A 21,248-nucleotide genomic window follows, 5' to 3' on the forward strand; every position below is an offset into this window, starting at 1 on the left:
TTTATTCAATTCAATTTTATTTATTTTCATTTTATTGTATTCATTGTATTCATTATATTTTCAATTTTCATTGCCGCAAAGCAGCTTTACATAGTCAAAAGAATTATTTAAGTTTGTATGAAATGTGAATTTGTATGAATCAAAATGGTCAGTTTGTCCCTGGTGAGCAAGCCGAGGGCGACAGTGGCAAGGAAAAACTCCCTGAGATGGTAATAGGAAGAAACCTTGAGAGGAACCAGACTCAACAGGGAACCCATCCTCATTTATGTTTATTTTAAATTAAAGTTCCATGTAAAATCCATTGTGTTGATGTATAAAAACAAAAATATGAAATCAGATGTACACCTACAAATCAGCCATTACATCACTATCTATAGTAAATTTATCTAAATGTCCTCGAATGTTAGGAGAAAAGTGTTTAACTGTTTACACTCGGTTCGATCCCCACATGTAGAGTTGTGTCTTACGTGAGTTTCTGCAGTCTGTAATGTGGATCCTGCAGCAAAGCCGAGAGCTGATTCACTTTAATGTCTTTAGTTGTACTGTAGTTCAGGTCCAGCTCCTTGTGCAGTAACGGGTTTTTACCTACAATGTTAGTGAGACACTTGCAGGCTTCCTCTGCATCAGCACTTTTTAACAACCTGTAGAGTAAATAACATCAGCACATTAATAACTGTGTATGGAAACAACAAGGAACTGATGGTTATGTGCTTTAGCTGTGATTCAGTTTCTGATTTTAATGTGTATCTGTATCCGGCTGTATCAGCTACACAGAGGTGTAAAGAGTACCTGAAAACCATACTTGAGTAAAAGTACAGATACCTTACTGTAAAAATGACTCCAAGTCACCAATTACAATAAGACTTGAGTAAAAGTTATAAAGTATCCGATTTTAAAAGAACTTAAGTATTTTCCTCGTACTGAATGTAGGCTCAAAGAAATGTGAAAAACAAGAAACCGTTTATTTATGAGGTTTTTTTTCCTAATATATCAAATTCAAATTCAAATTTTATTTGTCACATACAGTCATACACAGTACGATATGCAGTGAAATGCTTATACGACCGCCGGTGACCTTAAAAAAAAAAAAAAACTATATATATATATATAAGGAATAAATATTAATAAAAGAAATGAAATACAAAAGAAAATAAATGTAACTAGTAAAATAAACAAACTGTACAGATAAGGGCACGTAAAAAATATCACAAAATATAGAAATATAGGAATATAGGGGGGAATATATATATAAAAATTTTAAAACGTTTTAAAGTGGCAAAGAGGCAAAGTGGCAAAGTGTCATGTGCAATGGCAGATATATAAACATGTGTTGTATAAAGTGACTTATGAAAAGTGACATGTGCTAATATAGAAATAAAATTGAACACTTCAATATTTCAAAATGGCAGAACAAAAGTGCGTCTCAGTCAAACTTAATTAATGTGAAACACCTGGCATTTGGCAAGCTGCTAATTCACGTTCACGTGGAATAGCCTCATTTAGCACATATAGATAAATAGCATCCAGTACCTTCAGCATCCTGCAGATGGCGATAAGCAATTAGCCATGGCAGATAAAGATGCCGACTTGTCGCGCACAATCACAATGTGATGAGTAACGGTAAGTGTCCGTTCAAATGTACTGGAGTAAAGAGTACATAAATCCAATCAAAAATGTAGTCGAGTAGAGGGTAAAAGTTGCTTATATTTTTGATGCTCAGTACAAGTACAAAGTAGCCAAAAAAAAAAACCTTAAGTACAGTGAGTACAGAAGTCCATTTACTCAAATACTTTACACCCCTCCAGCTACAGAATTAGTGCACACTAACCATGATTTCTTAATAAATTATTATTCATTTAATAACTAGTTAATAACAGTCTGTAGTGTTAGTGTTTAGGTTTATTCACCACAAAACTCTATTCAGAACTTTTTCCTGGATAATCAGAAAACCCTTTAACATTACGATGTGATATAGTGACACTGAATAATTGTAATTAAATTATTCAGCAGAATTAAATCATTTCCAGTGAGCATCTAGATTGTTGATTTATTTGTTTGTTTATTGTTTTCCTCACCTCAGTGTGTTCAGTGTACAGTCTGGATCCTGTAGTAAATCAGTGAGCAGCTTCACTCCTGAGTCTCCAGGGTCGTTCCCTCTGAGATCCAGCTCTATCAGGTGAGATGATTTCAGAGCTTCAGCCAGAGCAGTGTATCCTTCCTCTGTTATACTGCAGTCTGAAAGTCTGGAACAAAAGTAAGTCAATATAAGGGGTAAAGGGGATAAAAGTCTTTTATTATATTTTGATTCATTTTGGTGCTTCACATATGGAACATTTATTAAGATTAAATCTAACCCTACTATATTTCCCCCTGGTTGTGGTTCTTTAGACAGATGAGAACACAGCAATCACACTCAAGTTCAAGAACATTTAAGCGGCGTGATCTCAGTCCACTTCCAAACAAAGTGAGAATGCTGTGACTAACATGCTGTGTGTTTTGTGGTTTAGGGCTTTTTGGTAGATGTGAGGTGCAAACTGAGCCAAAACACAGAGCTGTAGCGCTGCAGAAATACAGTGTGTTATGAAGATTTACATCAATGAACTAAAGGAATACTTAACAAAAGCAAAATCTTTGTACAGACACGTCTTCTCCAATGTTCTGTGTGAACGAAAATTTATTTGACTGTAAAGTCTGTAAAGACAACAAAATTAATAATTCACGTGTCTGAGTTTTTCCAAAACTGCTGATCTGCTGGGATTTCTGCACACACTTTACAGTCACCAGATCTGTCAGGACTTTTGCACAGTACTGTAATTTTGCTATGCGAGAGGTTCTGTTCTATGCCCTGTCAACATTCAGCCTCAGCTGCTTTTTAATGGGTTTAAACTCACAAATCGACTCTAACGTAACTCACATTCTCTTGTTAAGTTGTTCACTCCTGACTAAGATTCATTGTTACTCTAAATGCACTGCTGAATGAGTGACTCTATAATCAGTTCCTACAGGATACAAATATACTGACAGTAAAGTAAAAATATCACTGATCCATTAACTTATGCTATTAAATGACTTACACAAGTTTCTGGAGTTTACAGGATGAACTCTTCAGTAGAGTAGAGATCTGTTTCACTCCTGCATTTCCCAGGGTGTTCTCACTCAGGTCCAGCTCTGTCAGGTGTGAAGGGTTTGAAGTAAGAGCTGATATCAGATCAGTACAGCCTCTCTCTGTAATACCGCTCTTACTCAGCCTGCAGACAGAGAACACAGCTGAGACACAGATCTTTAAATACAGAACAGATAACCAACCATCATAAACATTAAACATTTATAACTAATTACTCTGTCCAGGCTGTACACACAGTGCAGTAGACTCTTTATCATCACTGTGTGATAAACATCCACACGAGAGCACAAAGAGGAAAAATGAGGTGAGGTGCTTCTGCTAGCATTTACATCACTCAAAAATGTTTAACTGTAATGAACACATGCTGGGTTTAAGTCCCACCTTTGTGCTCTTTGTCACAGCTAAGAAAACTAAACCAATCATAGATACATAAGTTGGAATTTGTCAAAAGAAAATCAAAATCTTATCTGTATCTATTAATGCTATAATAAACTCAGGGCAGTAAGTTGTACTTTAAAACACTTAAATATTTAAAAACAGATTGTAATAAATATCTGTCACTACTGATCAGTCTCAGTCTCAGCCGATCCTTCAGTTTGGTGTTTTTGCTGGACTCTGGCTTTAACACACATTCATAACATATCTGTGAGTTAGCCTAAGTGTTTACTGCAGTTTAAACCTCCCAGTGGTGTGTTACACACATCACACATCTCAAATGTTCCACGATGGTGTGTCTCACTTTCACCCACATTTACTCTCAGCCTCATCACTATCTCTGCTCCCGGATTAAAGCCATGACAACAACAACAACCCCCGATTTCACCTCCATTACTTTTATACAGAACACCAAGGTGTGATGACGGTACAATATTCCCACACTGTCTGTGTGAAAGGGGCGAGAGTTCAGTACTGTCAGTGTATTAGATGTGTGTGTAGTAATTAGACGTTACCTCACAGTCTGCAGTTTCCAGTGTTTATTCTTCAGTTCTGCAGAGAGCAGCTTCACTCCTGAATCCTGAATCCTGTTCTTACTCAAATTCAGCTCCCTCAGGGTGGAGGATTCTGATCTGAGAGCTGTGAGCAGAGCTGAACATCCTCTCTCTGTCAGATTACACTCACTGAGTCTGAAAGAACAATTCATCACACTTAACTCTGGGTTTATGGCTAGAAAATCTCCCATTAATACTCCATTGTCTGTGTTCTGTGTGTATTGAAGTGCTTTGGTGATTTAATCTGAAATCAGTTCTCTACTTACAGCTTGTTCTTTTTAAACTACTCACTAGTACTAAAAGCACAGAAACTCAACCAATCAAACCTGAAAACAAAACATTCAACATTTACATTAGTAATGGAAGTTTCCAGATTATTACAGAATAATAGTTCTTACTGAAGTGTTTCAGGTTTGCAGTGTGGATCCTTTAGTAGATCCTTCAGTAAAACACAGAGTTGCTCTACTCCTGAGTCTCCGTCTATTTTCCCGCTCAGATTCAGATCCGTCTGCAGTATGGGGTTTATACCCAGAACACCAGTCAGATGATCACAAGCTCTCTGTGCATCAGGACTTTTCAACAACCTGTAGAGAGAGAGAGAGAGAGAGAGAGAGAGAGAACAGATACATTTATATATATATATGTATATGTCTGATTTATACATATTCTCTTACACTTTTTATACTGATTTCCCCCATTTTACTCAGATTTAGTAAAGCTGCTTTGTGACAATGACCTCTGTTACAAGTGTTATATACATAAAAATAAATTGAATTGAACTGAATAAATGCTAACAGTAAATATGTTTACAGAAATGCAGTGTTAATGTTTTAAAACTACAATTTAAACGATTCCTTATTTAAACTGGAATTAATTAGGACATTATAGAAAAACATGCAGTTGTGTAGTGCACTGGGGGCAGTGGGGGCTTTAGATATGTACTGATCAGCTGAACAGTGTAGAACAGTCAAACTGAAGTAGTGAACAGTGTTACTAATCAACAGTGTGAATACAATTTACTAATACACACATGGATCACCTGATGATAATAATAATAATAATAATAATAATAATAATCATCATCATCATCTGAATATAGCCAAATTGTCTAATTTAGTTCTTGCCCAAAACAAAAACATGTTTTGGAAACTCCCGTATACATCACTGAAGGAGTTATCAGGTATGAGGTGATGGTGGATGATGTAATTTGTAGCCAATAAAAAGTTGATCTACGTCTTTTGATATGATATGATGTACATATGAATCTCTATATGTACTGTGTGATTCTCATCAGTCCCATGTCATCACCCTGAGGTAAGGTATCTGGGGTAAGATAAGGGGGCGGTTGGAACACTTGACCCTGTGATCAGCAGATTTGGAATAAACATCAATTTAAAACATCACTGATGACGATTTTAATTCACAGGTGTGGCTGTAAATAATGGATGTGGATAGTGATACACATTTTAAACATTTACAAAGCAGCGTTTGTAATCTAGGCTAAACTATTTTTTATTTTAGATTTGTATAGGGCAGGCCTACAGTTTACAGCCTACGCTAAATAACCACTGACATTTTTTTTTTCATTTATCACACGGAAACATTTATTTAACGTTTTTGCATTGACTGTGCAAAAAAAATGTTAAAACATTAGATTTAGCAGCCTGACTTTTTTTTTCTTTTAATGATGTAAATTCCCAATCTCAATTTCTCCCGCACTTCGTCTTCCATCTTCACTTTTATTTCTTTGTTTTTGTTGTGACTGGCAGCGGAGCTGCTTGGCACTTTCGTGACTTGTCACGTGACGTAACCTTATCAAAGAACTTAATAAAATATAAAAATAGATATTCCCAAATATTTAATATAGTCTATAGGGAATTGCACACAACATACATGGATTTTTTATTTAATTTTGTTTTTAATGACCCGCCCCAACATGCCCCGCAAATAAAGTGACAATTTCTTTACCCGCCCCAACCCGCAAGTTACCCGCAGGGTCCGCGGGTTACCAGACGATCCGCGCATCACTATTGTATACTATATATATATACTCCTCTTAATCATGAGGTTTACTGTATCCTGGTCAGTGGTAAATGCGGCATCTATGGTGTGATTGTTGGACATGAGGAAGGAACACACACTGCACTTCAGTCCTTCACAAACATTCACATACTTCAAGAGATAATTTACCAGGATAAAAAAAAAACACAAGCACCCTGGAGCTGTGAGGTGGAAACACCAACTACTGGTTCTAAGGAGAACAAGATTAGGTGCAGAAATCAGAACACACACCTGAGTTTCTCAGGTCTGCAGTGTGGATCCTTCAGTAGAACAGAGAGCTGCTTCAATCCTAAGTCTCCAGATATTTTCCCACTCAGATCCAGTTCTCTCTGCAGTAAAGGGTTTGTACCCAGAAGCTCAGTTAAAGAAGCACAGGCGTTCTCTGCCTCAGCACCTTTCAACAGACTGCAAAAAAAAAAAAAACGCAAACAGTACAGAATTAGACTTTAGATCTATTAGCCTGATATCTACACCCAACCGGTCAAGTAGCTGATGAAAGAAACGTACAAATTATTAAATATGTTATCACAGCAGAATCTAATAATTATAATTTGTTCCAGAAGCGTGCTTGTGTATCAAAACACTCGTATATCAAAGTGACTTCCCCCCATAAGAAATAATGAAAACTCAGACGATTCGTTCCGCGACCCAAAAATATTAATCTAAAAATAATTAATACAAAATATAAAGTAAAAATAAAACAAATTAACCTGCACTTTTGAAAAGTGTAGTACCACAGAGCCGACAGTTCTTTAACTTATGCCTTTATTGACAACAACAGAAAGGTCTTAAATAGTTACAACAAAAACTAATGACACACATGCTCTCTGCTTCCTGCATTCAGTGGCTTGTCGCCGCTCTTTTTAGACATGAAAATCCTTACTATTACTCATCACTGCCATCTAGGGGTTAGGTGAACAATAAACCCACTTTCCTACAAAAAGAATCCTAGCTGCAGTGATTGAGACCAAAAAGAGGAGAGAAGAAAGGGTGGAAAGGAGCCCCCCACACACACACAAACACACACACACACACACACAGAAACACACACACACACCTCCGCACGTGCGCACACACACACTCACACCCACCCCACGAGTATACACACACACAAACAAATTAAAAGATGCTTTAGAGAAGAACCATTGGCTTAGTTGTGATCACGTGACTCTCAGCATCTAAACAAGAAGCGCATGTGTGCCACATGATACTCAATGATACCTGGCACTCATAAATAAAGACAAATCTCATTTATCAAGAAAAAAATTATTACCATTTTTTGCTTTTCTTGCAGAACGACTGCAAACCAGGTTACTCGCAATCTGAGGTTCCACTGTATAATCTTTTTTAGTGGATCTGTCATAAATATACTTTTGAGTGTAAAGATTGTTTTACCAGTTTAAATGTGAAGATCAGGACAATATTAGTGATTTTATTTTATACAGTTCCTTATTTCTCATTAATTCCTGATTACATCACTGCAAGCACAATACACAACTGTGTTAAAATCACAGCACACAAGTGTAAGCTTTAAACTGTTAAATAGTATAAAATGTTGAGCAGTAATGAGTCACTAACAGTTTTTTTTTTTTTTCCAAACTCATGTGAATCAAATAAAATACACACATCATTAAGGTATTGTAGGGACTAGCAGGCCACCGAAATGGGAGCTGTAAATTTTAGCAAAACGGCGCCATGATGACAACGTTATGTCTCTCAGTAATACAAAGTAGCTGAAAGCTTTCCCCGGTTAAAGGAGGAAACCCAGACGTCCTTCACCAACCCGGAAGACACAACATTAGCAAACAAGAAAGAAGCAGTTTACACATCTCCAACTCAGATGGTGTACATCTGCAAGCAACCTCCTTGCACATGAGGAAGAAGACAGTTTCACAACCCCCCTGGCAGTTGCTGACCACCAGAATGTGTTTTCTGCTTCATCTCGTGGCTCAAGAACAAAGAACCTGCTTCAGGGACATTTATAATGACAATCAGTTAAAGTATGTCAGTAGGGCAAATAAAAAATTACATGTATGTGCTCACATAGGATGTTTGATGTTTTTATTTTGTGTTCAACATGTTTATCCTAAACTTAGGAAGTGTAATCAACATGTATAACCACTTTCTATAGATATAGGTATGAATAAGTATGCAAGGTATAGGATGTTTGATATCGAATAAAAGCTTGTTGTATTCAAAGAGCATTGATGTGTATGAAAAGTTCATCATATGACCAGGATTCATGTTAATACACTTTGTCTAAATTACTAAAACTCCACTGAGGTGGCCTTCTACGTGACAGACCAGGTAACCAGCAAGCTCGACCACTCGCAGCTCATGCTTCCGCCGCCCTTGCGGGCGCTCTGCGGCTACACGTCACGGCGTCTAAAGGAAGCAAGCAGGCTTGACTTCTCTTTAATCCACTCTTCAAGAACATTTCAAAAACTTCAAGTCTCTCAACATGACTTTGTGCCAAAAGTCCTCAGAAGAAACCCTCAGAAGAAGTTCCAGAGCACCGCCATGAGTAACCAGGCAACCAACGCCTCTCTGAAGGGTTCTCCCCAAAGACGTCATTTCAACCTCAGCACACCCATCAATAAGCAACGCTGTGATTCCCTTCGCTAAAGGTGAACCAACGAGAACAACTATCACGTAACGCAAGTAAACAAAAAAAAGAACTTCATTATTTGCTGAAAAGTGGTGCTCAATTCATAACTAAACTGTAAGATTAAACCCAAGGCTCTGCTCTTGTGACTTTCTCAGGTCTAGTAAACTGTACTAGAAGAACAACATTAACTTTCACACTCCAAACTGTTTGTATGTTCGTGTGTGTGTGTGTGTGTGTCTGTGTCTGTGCGTGTGTGTGTGTGTTAAAGTAGCGTAGTTTCATGTATCGTAGATTAGTCAAATAAATTCTTGTTTCTTTATAAAGAACTGTTGTCTTAGTCATGTATTTGAAAGTGTAAACACTTACCCAGGTCTTACGTTATCTTGCTCATAATTGGTAAATACCAGATTTTGTATTATCATCGTTGGCCCCCGGATAAGCAGAATTGGTAAGGTACACTAAATCATGCTAAACATTTATGAAGCGTATGCTATAAATCTTAAATCAGTTTAGTAAAATTGACCCGAATACTTAAGGATTTGATTCACCTCTGACCCAGAGCTGAAACCCTACATATTTAATATTTAATAATAAACACTTTCATTCTGTAACATCCCTACATATGTTTAAGAATATGATTTTATAATAACTTGTGTTTTGTATATTTTCCTCACCTCAGTGTGTTCAGTGTACAGTCTGGATCCTGTAGTAAATCAGTGAGCAGCTTCACTCCTGAGTCTCCAGGGTCGTTCCCTCTGAGATCCAGCTCTATCAGGTGAGATGATTTCAGAGCTTCAGCCAGAGCAGTGTATCCTTCCCCTGTTATACTGCAGTCTGAAAGTCTACAGAGAAAACAAAATCATTATATAAACTTATCCATTTGTCTGTGAGCAGACTCACCACTGATGTCACTGTACTGTGTAAAATAATTAAAACACATTGTGAGATGATTTAGTGGAGGTATATCACCATATTATAGTGATGGTGACAAGAACACAAGAATTAATAAAATACTGTGCAGATACATCTTCCTTTGTAATGTGTGTTTCTTGATTGTATACCCTTTATGTAAAGTCTATGTAATAGGAGAGACAAACCAACCTCAGTGTCTCCAGTTTACAGTTTGGACTCTTCAGTCCAGCACAAAGCAGCTTCACTCCTGAGTCCTCCAGAGGATTCCTGCTCAGATCCACCTCAGTCAGCTTGGAGGATTCTGAGCTGAGAACTGTGTGTAAAGCCGAGCAGCTTCTCTCTGTCAGGTTACACTCACTGAGTCTGAAAGGAGAAAATGTCAGAGGAGCTTGAAAAAACAGTTTTAAACATTAATTGTTTAAGTATATGCAGATCACTGCTGTTTCTCGTCTATCTGTACATTAGCCCTATAACACACACTACATCACATATTATCACCTGATATCAGATGTTGGTATTGAATATTTTTTTCACATAAATGAGTTCAGTATCAGACTGATGTCCAACACCAGTATCAGCACCAATCCAGTCATATTTAGAATAAGAATACTATTCTTATATAAGAATAAGAGTAGATCAACATTTTGCTGTAAAATCCAATCAGAACAGTTCCTCTCTGTTGAAGAGAGAAACAGGTTTTACTTACAGAGCTGTTGTGGCTTCCTGTACGACTGGCAGCAGTCTCTTAAAGCATTCATCTGACTTTATGAACTTCTGAAGCTCAAACACTTCCAGATCCTCCTCTGATGTCAGTAACACAAAGACCAGAGCAGACCACTGAGCAGGTGAGAGTTTAGCTTCAGAGAGACGTCCTGAGCTCATGTAGCTTTGGATCTCTTTCACTAGTGAATCATCATTTAACTCGTTCAGACAGTAGAACAGATTAATTAATCTCTCTGGAGATGGATTTTGTTTAAACTTGAGCTTGATGTACTCGACTGTGTCCTTTTGGCAGTCAGAGCTGCTTCCTGTGTGTGACAGCAGACCTAGAATGAGCTTCTGATTAGACTCCACTGAGAGACCCAGAATGAAGCGTAGGAAAAGGTCCAAGTGTCCGTTCTCACTCTGTAAGGCCTGGTCCACTGCACTCTTGAGGAACTCAGACATTTCTGACTTATTGAAAAGACCAGACAGATCAGTGGTTTGTTTTATTGTTGTCTTTTTGTCGAGGAAGCAGAGAAATGTGTATAAAGCAGCCAAAAACTCCTGAACACTCAGATGCACAAAGCTGAACATCTTCCCCAGGTGGAGTCCAGACTCGGTTCTGAAGATCTGAGTACACACTCCTGAGTACACTGCCACTTCTTTAACATCAATGCCACACTCTCTCAGGTCTTCCTCATAGAACATCAGGTTTCCTTTCTCCTGCTGTTGAAACGCCAGTTTTCCCAAAGCCAGGATACTCTCTCTGGTCTGGGGAAGATCAAGATCACATTTCTGCTGGTACTTCTGGTCCTTGTGTTTGATCTGAAAGACCAGGAAGTGTGTGAACATTTGAGTCAGGGTCTTGGGGATCTCTCCACTCTCTGCTTCACCCAACATTCTCTCTAGAACAGTGGCTGAGATCCAGCAGAAGACTGGGATGTGGCACATGATGTAGAGGCTTCTGGAAGACTTCATGTGTCTGATGATTTTATTGGCCAGGCTCTGATTACTGATCTTCTTCCTGAAGTACTCCTCTTTCTGAGCATCACTGAACCCTCGTACCTCTGTTACCTGGGCTACACACTCAGGAGGGATCTGATTGGCTGCTGCTGGTCGAGTGGTGATCCAGAGAAGAGCAGAGGGAAGCAGGTTCCCCTTGATGAGGTTTGTGAGCAGCACATCCACTGAGACTGACTCTGTCACATCACACAACATTTCATTCTTCTGGAAATTTAAGGGAAGTCGACACTCATCCAGACCATCAAAGATGAACAGAACTTTGTAGACATCACTGTCTATTACTTCCAAGTCCTTAAGTTCAGGGAAAAACTGATGAAGAAGTGTAATCAGACTAAAGTTTTCCTGCTTCACCAAGTTCAGTTCTCTAAAGGGAAGAGGAAACAGGAAGAGGACGTCCTGATTCACTGTCCCTTCAGCCCAGTCCAGAATGAACTTCTGCACAGAGACGGTTTTTCCAATTCCAGCTACTCCTTTAGTCAGCACACTTCTGATGGACTTGTCTTTAAAGAGCTCATTACATTTGATGGGTGTCTCCTCTACTGCTGGTCTCCTGGACATCGTCTCAAGCTGTCTCACCTCATGTTCATTATTGACGTCTCCACTCCCTCCCTCTGTGATGTAGAGCTCTGTGTAGATCTGATTCAGAACTGTTGATGTCCCATGCTGTGAGACTCCTTCATTAATTCTTTTACATTTATCTAGAAGTTTGGATTTGAGCTTCCGCTGATACACAGAGGCCAGCTCTAACAAACAGGAGAAATGTGATGTCATTATTTTCATGTACATATAATACATAAATACATAAAATCAATACTGATCAAAAATAGGATTAATTTCTAATGAAAACATAAAAACAGACATTTTAAGAATCAAATTTAAAATTCAAATTCTTATTCATCACATACACGACCATACACAGTATGATATGGAGTGAAATGTTTACACGACTGTTTGTGACCTAAAAAGAAAATAAGAGAGGCAAATGCCAATAGAAAAGAATGTAAAATATAAAACCTACAATATGTAGTAATTTTGTTACAATAAAATAAAGTATAAAGTAGAAATATGTAAAAATGTAAAAAGTATGAAGTGTATAAATAAACTGTATAGAGTAGATGGAATGTGTAATGTGTGCAGTGTGAAACAGCAGCAGTGTGTGTGGTCATGGAGTGTGAAATGAAATGATGAGCAGCAGTGGTATTGTCCATCTTTAAAGTTCAATAGTGGTCCTCATTTATATGTAAACAGAACGAGAAATGTGCAACATATATGTTCTGTGTGCTGCAGTTCTGTGTAAATGTTCAAATGTTCAGTCTGGTTGGTTTTTGTTGAGCTCCAACACGTGTGTGAAGGAAACATAGCAAGTCCAATCAGTTGAGTCCTATGTGGAGTTCTGGTTGAGAGCCTGTACAGCCTACATGAAGAAGCTCCTCCTCAGTCTCTCTAGGATTATCTCTACTACTAATTCATTTGTTTACAAAAAATATTATTAATTTGAATAAAAATGTATCAGTATGATTATATAGACCAGAAGACCAGTCTGTCTCCTTTATAGAATTTATAGAATATTTTAATAATCAAAAACTCTTACTGATCTGCAGTTTGTGAGCGAGGTCTTCCTGCTTCATGTTCTTTAGAAGGTGTAGTGTGATCTTCAGCACACCCTCTCTAACACAGTCCTCCTCCTCCTCCTCCTCCTCAGAGCATGCTGGGTAATCAGCACTAAGTAGGTTCTTGAATCTATTCAACTTGTATTTTAATAATGTGATAAATTTGTGCTCCAGCTCCTGATGAAAAACATAATAAAATAAAATTGAAAAAAGAATATTACATATTGTGATAACGTGATTTTACTGTGCTGCTGAATTCTAGATTCTGATTGGTCAGAGGGTGTTGATGAACAGCAGCTCTGACAGTAGTGCAGCTACAAATCACAGCTTTATATTAATGCTGTCTTTCTAATATGTCATTGTTTCTATAGTAACGGCTCATTCACAGAGACCTGTATGGTGGATTTACTACATAAACACTAAACAGTGTTCAGGCTGATGATTGATATTGTGAAGTTTCTTTAAGTACAGGTTTATTTAGCATGTATGGAAGGAGCCTCAGCATTAATGCTTTGTAACCGTCAAAGTTAAAGCTGTGACTATTTTATTCCCACATGGGAAAGACTTTATGACAGAGGAGTTTACACTTTGAGGTAGAAACTATGAATTACAGCAGATAATTCTTTAGTTATATATTTTATATTTTGGACAACTGCACATGATGTTAATCTACTTTTTAATTTTAAAAGTAACCATGCCATGTAATATTTGACTGTTTATACTCTTACACACACACACACACAGACACACACACACACACACACACACACCTTGAATATGGACTCCAGTGAATTTCTGCAGATGATTTTCGAGCTCTGTCTTGTGATTCTGTGGATAAACAAACACTGTAAACGTTACATTTATAGCACCACACACTCACGACACAAATTCACTCAGTTGTATTTCTTAATGTTCCAGGTCTGTCAGATTTCTGTGCTGTTTCTTTATGATGCTGCACATTAGTGCTTTAGATCAGTTGTCCATTTTAATAGGAACATCTGAACATCGACACATCTTTGCAGTTATCTAATCGGCCGATCATGTTGCAGCAGTACAGTTCATAAAATCATGTAAATACAGGACAGAAGCTTCGGGTAAAGCTCACACTGAACATCAGAACGAAGGAAATTTGTGATATCTGTAACTATAACTGTGACATGGTTGTTGGTACCAGAATGACCTATAAAAATATTTTAGAAACTTATGATCTCTTGGGATTTTCACACACAACAGTCTTTGCAGTAGATACAGAATGATCCAAAAACATAAAACATTGAGCTCTCCAGGATAAATAATGTGTAAGGCAGTGGAGACTGATGTTTGTTTAGAAATAATAATTATGGCAGACAGCCCTTGGTTTTAAGTTAGAAAACTAATATAAGGAACAGGCTACAGTATATTTAATTATTCATGTTCAATTCAGTTGTGAAGCTGTTGAATAAAGGTCAAAAAACTTTTCAGTTATGACAACGTTGTCATATTTTGATTCTAAGTCAAGTTCAAATTTCAAATTCAAATTCAAATCTCAAATTTTATTTGTCACATACACAATCATACAGAGTACAATATGCAGTGAAATGATTTGTGCGACCACAGAGTCGTGACGGCAGCCACCTAACCGGCGCCATCATAGAAAATAAGGAATAAGATACATTAGGATAACGAGGGTAAAAAATCCCCTCCCAGACTGTCCTTCGAAAAGGGCAGTGTGCGATCAGGGGTACAAAAAATACCTCAGCAACAAGCACATAAAAACATGTAAACACAAGACATAAACATTGCAACGATGAGGGTACAGGGGATAGGAAATGTCCAATGTAGGCAAACAGCTCCAGTCCCTGCAGCTAGAGAGCGCTGGTCCCGATTCCGCCTACCCACACTGAAGGGAATAAGCACACGAAGGCGTTGGATATGGGGAAGGTAGAGTGTCTATCTGTAGCTGTTCTGTGAGTGCGTGAGTGCGTGCGTGTCAGTTGTAAGCCTGTAACATCCCATAATAGTCTGCGCCAGGTGTCCTTGAAGGGGGGAGGAGTAGGATTCCAGAGCGTCTCGTTATCTTGGTCTTCGGGGAGTTTGTTATGTCTCCAGCCACGGCCTTGAAATGCAGTAGCTGGAAAGAAAGGGGGCAGCCGAAAAAGAAAAACATATTTTCCAGGTTTCGATCAATATCTGCCAATTTCACAGATATTTAATGTCCATCACTGGTCTCCAGGTCTGTCCAAATCACGTTGCATAGCTGCTAGTCTCACCAAGATGTTATCCAATTTGCGGTCCAGTACCACAGTCTGATTACTGACAGCTCTCGTCACCACTATTTCCCAGCCAGCCAGTCTCTTGGGGTTGAGACTGACTGCTTTTAAAATTTTACGATATCCAAGTATCCCACCTAATCCAATCAGCAGAATCCCTGTTATCAGAGTTCCGAATAGGTAGATATCTTCAACATCCTCCAGAGACAGTGCGGCCAGGCACACAATGCGCCACTTCTCCCAACCGTCCATCGTGTATCCAGCAGCAAACGTCCCAGCAGGACAAGTAGGTTCCCCAGAACCCACATTTCTCGTCGAGAAGATCGTGTCAATTGCATTCAGAGACCACTTGATCAAATCCATATTCCTTTATATTTTCAAGAGCAAGACGAAGAGAGTCTCTGAATAGTATTCACAAGACAGACAAAGAAGCAAGCGGGGAGAGATAAGGAGAGGGAGAGCAGATGCGACCGCCTTCGTCGAGAGCCAAGAGGGAAGTTCAAGGTCTTAAAATTGTGATGAAAACAAAACAAAACAAAAAACATTAACATTGAATTAGGATACATATAAAATTGTAATAATTACAGAATTGCAATATTAATTGAATCGACACCTAATTATTGTGATAACATTGTAGCGGGCGATGTCTGGTGATTCCCAGGCCCACTGACGATGTCCCTGTACATAAAGTCATCTCCATGAAGACATGTTGTGTTAAGAGTGTGTTGGAGTGGAAGAACTCAGGTGTTCTGCACAGAGCCCTGACTGAACTCAACCCAAGTATGAGGAAGTCTAACCTGGACATTCTTAAAGATGATTGACAGCTGAAGGATTAAGTAAACTGATTCACTACACAGTATTATAACAAACAAACTAAATCACTGCTGCTAATTATGATGATGATAATGATATTTTAAATTTAATATAAAATTGAACTTTCAAGAATCCATTTTATTTTACATTCGACAAACAATGAACAAATTTACATCAAATTTTTCAATTAATGAAAAAACGACCTTTCATGAGTGACTGTTCCCTCTTTAAAGTTCAGTGGTTGTGGCATTGAGTGGTCACTCTTAAAGGACACACGGCTGGATCCAGGAGACCTTGGCCTTATCTCAGTTCCACTAAAGAGTAAAGAAAAATGTCTTAGCATGTTTATCTTCTTAAGTCTCTAAATTTAACATACATTCTGCATCTGATGTTTATGTAAATCATGGTAACTGGTCCTGGTTCTGGTCACACAGAATTTCTTACCAGGTGTTTTTTATTTCTTCTGTTTTCCCTAAATTGCTAATCTAAACTACTTACTCTTTCATCTCTCCCAGCTCCTCTTCTAGACTCTTTTCAGACGTCATTTTCTCACACTCCGCTGACATTATTTTAGAAAGTCAAACTTCTTATAGCATAAATTTAGGTTAATCCTGGAGAGTAAAAAATCAGAGATTAGGAAATTACTGATATAAACATCTAATTCCTTCAAAGTATCATGTAAATACCGATGTTCACTTTCTCCAACAGCCTGATGGAGCTCAAATGATATAGAAGTTTCAACAAACTACAGTAAGCCTTTGTAAAGAGATATTTTATATAGTGTTAAATATAAAGATCAAGATTCTTTAATATGAGTGAATACAAAAATATATACTGTAGGTACAAACTGCATGAGAATAAAACACTTCAGAAAAATGGCACTCTGTGTGTGTGTATGTGTGTGTGTGTGTGTGTGTGTGTTATCAAATCAGGAAGTGGCATTGTGTTTATGGGTTTATTGCTGGTTATTTTGTTTGTGAAAAGAAGAAAAATGTAGTGGAAATATGTCATGAATTGTTAGCATGAATATTAATGTGATTCTTATTTTAACAAATAACAACTGGATACTTTTGACATCTTTAAGAAAAACCACAGGACACACACACACACACACACACACACACACACCTATTTAATTCCCTCCGGTTTAGTTACTGCATTAACACTGTTTAGACAGAATTTATCATCATTCAGTAAATAATCCTAACACTCACACATTACAGATTTATGTTCATGTACTCACTTTTTTTTTTTTTTTAGCAAATAACTTCATGTTTTTCTCACCAAAAAAAAACAACCTTCAGACTTTCACTTTCACTTTGAACTAGTCTCCTCCTCTCTCTCTCTCTCAGACACGTGATGACTCTATGTCAGGATAGTGCAGAGGACTGCAGACATGTTTCTGACTCTATACCCAGCTGGATCCAACAGGTTTCCTAATATTACTGACATTTTTTGGCACCACAGGAGCCTATGGAAAACCATTTGCATTGCTATACAGTCATTTATTTGTTGTGTCCCAACACAATATCAACACTAACCACCACATATTAACACCACAGTTTTTAGCACAAGGCAGGATTTCATCAAAACAGTACAGTACAAGTAACATTTTTAAACATATTAACAGTATGTTTACTGATTACACAGTACCTGTAATCACTCCTTGGCTCACTGTTTCTCTCCAGGTTTATTCCAGAGGACCACTGCAAAAAAGCAGTAAGCAGTTATTTAGAAACTTACTCTAGAATTGTCAAGCAACGATAACAACTCAGATAGTAAGGTGATATTCACACAGCATGGTCTAACAAAACCCATTCCTAACATTAACAAAGTTTGATTAACAAAGTCCATGGAAATATAAATGCTCGAGTTACTCACATGTCAGCATTGAAGTAAGCCCTAAACACATTTTCACAAACTCGACAGCCTGCTAAGGATAAACTTCATGCATTGCTTCTGATAGTACAACCTTTATATATAAAATACTGTCAAGAAAATAAAGAAAAAGGTTTAAATTACTGTTAATTTGTTGGTTCAGATGCCAATAATCGCAGAGTTGAAGACGAAGGACTTCCTCATGTGGCCTCTTCAGAATAAAAGCTTTATAAATACATAATGATGTTTGCAGCAAGTTCCTATATACTTGACTGAAAATTATCTTTTAAATTGCTGCTGCTACACAAAACAAATTACTTCGATAGAACAGTAATGAGATTTGATCAGCTTTGCACTTATACACTCCAATCAGTTTCCAAACAAATACTGAAATGTATCGTTATTTAAAACATTAGCAAATAGGACTAGACCTCAATGCATTGCAAAATACAGAAGATAACCGTATTAAATAAATACAGAGGACTGCTGTTAAAAAGTGCAAAATATTTCCCAGAATACATTGCTTTCTACAGCACATTACTCCTTTAATGTACATGTAATGTACATGATATTAAGGAAGCGATCAAGCAGGGATGGACTGAGTGAGTGACGCCAGAGTACTGAAGACGTTTTTCTGACTCCGGATCCAGCAGGTTCTAAAAAATAAATGACTACATACTAAATTATATTTATTATATAAAATAAAAACTGACTGCTGTATTTGGAAATAATTCTTATTATCCTGATCTTGTCGCTATTTATTATAATTTTTTTTAAATCATTAAAACATTGAATTTTACTCTCGTCTCAATACTTTTGGCCAACACTGTAGTGTTTTCCCTGCTTTTTACTGATGAAAATAATTATTATTACAGAAAAATGAGACAAAATTTGTATTAAAGCAACTACACCATTTTGTTTAAAAACTTGGTTTGACACTGATGTCTTCATTGAGACTCAGCTGTCTAATGGATGTGAAAGCTCACATGTTTCAAACTAAGATACAATTATTTAAACAAGTCATTATTATGAAAAATTATTTAAAAGAAAGCAATTATAAACTGAAATATTACTTTTTTTAAAGAATATATTATGGAAGTTGATTCATTTAATTAACTTAATTTAATTGATAATCAAACTAAGGCTCAGTGTTATCTGTTTTATGAAGTCAATCAAGGCACGCCCATAAAAAGCAGACACCACGCTGCAGTCATTGTCGAGGCTCGTATTAGCTAAAGTGGACCAAATCGCCGAGATCACACATAAGAAGTGTATTTACCGTGCTACTTACCTGTATTTTTTGTTTCCCAGAAGTATTCCAGTCTGTCTCCCTCATCTTCACGGCTCCATGGTGTGTGCCTCCGTCACTCCCAGGTCTCTTCCGTAAGAAACTCCTCGCCAACCATTGTCTCCACAAAAAGAAACGGGAGGAAATCTCAACCGACATCCGTCACTCAGCGAAAGTAACTTTTGAATAAAGACTTGCATTATATGACACTTCATCTCCTAAAACCGCCGTTAACTCTCTTTCTGAAAATAAACACAGCTCATCCTTATACTTACCATCGTGTGAGAGTCCGTCTTTGTTATACATGTAAGCTTTATGCTCTGGGAACTAAGACGAGAATTGTTGGTCTGGTTTAAGGCCTACAAAGAGGTCTGTTTTGTGATTATAAACACCTGATGTGAAGTTAGCCTTGTGTGGTGAATAGGACGGGGTTGAGATTTTGAAGTTACTGAATTTTTTTTCTCACAGATTTGGTGGTTTCTTAGATTTTTATCACATACGTTTCATATGTCAATGATATAATCCATTATGGTAATTCTAAGGAAAAATGTGTGTTAGTTTTATTTTGCTAATAAGCATGACATTCTTGGTCTACTTATAACCAGTTTTTAAAAAAAAAACTACAGTTCTACATGATCAGAATCTCATAAAATAGATCCATAGACAGAAAGAAAGAAAGAAAGAAAGAAAGAAAGAAAGAAAGAAAGAAAGGGTCTATTTTTACCTGAACCTGGATTTTGGCAGCCTGAATTTGTGAGGTTTCAAAAAAATGATGTTATTTTTAACAATTAATTGCTGTTTGGAATTTATTTAAGAACTAAACATACAGTCAGCCTCTTGTCCATGTCTCTCCTCGCACAGTCTGATTAGGAGAAAAATATATTAGTAAAATGATTTAGTCAGTTATCTTAAGTATCCTAAATACAGTAACATTAACGTTTATCAGCTACAGGATAACTTTACTGTCCTCAATACCTTCATACCGACATCAAGTATCTTATTACACACATTATGTCGTTATTTAACTCTGTATATTAGTCATTCTAACTGATTATAAATGTTCTACTTGTTTTATGAAGCTGAGGGGGAAAAAAACTTCTCTGCCACAAAATTAATTAAAACACCAGAATCTCTCGAATATTTTCACAATTTGTGTCAAAAAAAACTAAGATTTATTTTTCTCTCTTCTCTATACTTTAACTGAATATTACCTGTTTAAGTGAAGAAATAAATTACTAGAATAGACTGACTTTTTCCTCTATCGCTGATCCAGCGCGTGAGCTCAGGGTCTGTGGAAGATGCTAACGATGCTAAAGCCTGAGGTAAATCAACACAGGTCGCGCGCTAACGGCGGGAATGTCTGGGGAGGTCATCATGCGCGCGCTAACCGCGGTGTGTCAATAAGCTGCAGAAACACTTCATGTAGGGTCACACTGCTGCCTGTGTGGAGGCGGGAGGGGGGAGGGCCGTAGCAACAAAAGTGGCGGGGATAAATGTTGTTTGTTAACAATAAAAATGATGAATACAATGACAGAAGGGTACAAAAGGTATTAACATACAAGATATAAAAAGCTTTCAATTAACATTGTCAATTTGTCCCTCATCAATTTCCTGCCTTCTTCATCACAGTTACTTTATGCATTGATGCCACACACATAACCGAATTTAGCTAAGTTAGCTACTGAACACTATCCCAATTAGCAAATACCATTAGTTTAAAAAACGAAATATAATACAGAAAACATTCGACATGTCAACAAAACATAAACAGAACATCTTCCCAAACATACAGTATATCAAGCTTATTTAAAAACTTCAAAAGCATAAACATTCAAGTACCTGGAAAACGGAGATGTAAATAATCATAACAACCATAAGTTCCCGCCTCCTCTGCACGAGCTGACCGATAAATCTAACACACCAAGAGAGGCAAGACTTAAGGCAGAACAGCCAATCATCAGCCGGTGTCATGTTTGAGAGGGAGGGGAGAG

General features: G+C 37.4%; 2 protein-coding genes across 2 annotated transcripts in view; both read right to left on the minus strand.

Moving 5' to 3' along the window:
- LOC128527601 (NACHT, LRR and PYD domains-containing protein 3-like) overlaps positions 1-21,248 on the minus strand; it is a 232,018-nt gene that overhangs the window by 13,788 nt on the left and 196,982 nt on the right. Inside the window, exons 14-17 of the mRNA XM_053500064.1 lie at positions 4,075-4,248; positions 3,075-3,248; positions 2,076-2,243; positions 468-641 (exon numbers count right to left, since the gene is read on the minus strand). Coding sequence (XP_053356039.1) covers positions 468-641; positions 2,076-2,243; positions 3,075-3,248; positions 4,075-4,248 — 690 coding nt within the window. The remainder of the gene's footprint in view (positions 1-467; positions 642-2,075; positions 2,244-3,074; positions 3,249-4,074; positions 4,249-21,248) is intronic.
- On the minus strand, positions 10,397-16,354 carry LOC128527617 (protein NLRC3-like). Its single transcript, XM_053500081.1, has 4 exons — positions 16,295-16,354; positions 13,800-13,857; positions 13,011-13,206; positions 10,397-12,162 (listed from the first exon to the last, which is right to left on the minus strand). Exons 1-4 carry the CDS (start codon positions 16,339-16,341, stop codon positions 10,397-10,399), a joined length of 2,067 nt encoding a protein of 688 aa, XP_053356056.1. The 5' UTR covers positions 16,342-16,354.

This window comes from Clarias gariepinus, chromosome 7, assembly GCF_024256425.1.
Source record: "Clarias gariepinus isolate MV-2021 ecotype Netherlands chromosome 7, CGAR_prim_01v2, whole genome shotgun sequence".
Lineage (NCBI taxonomy): Eukaryota > Metazoa > Chordata > Actinopteri > Siluriformes > Clariidae > Clarias > Clarias gariepinus.

Bases quoted from the DNA above. Each gene is read 5' to 3' on its own strand.
- LOC128527617 (XM_053500081.1), bottom strand. From the start codon at position 16,341: ATGCCACAACCACTGAACTTTAAAGAGGGAACAGTCACTCATGAAAG. The intron at 13,858-16,294 runs GTCGTTTTTTCA...GTTTATCCACAG, and splicing joins GGAACAGTCACTCATGAAAG to AATCACAAGACAGAGCTCGA. The intron at 12,163-13,010 runs GTAAGAGTTTTT...CCTGTTTGTTAG, and splicing joins CGCTCACAAACTGCAGATCA to AGCTGGCCTCTGTGTATCAG.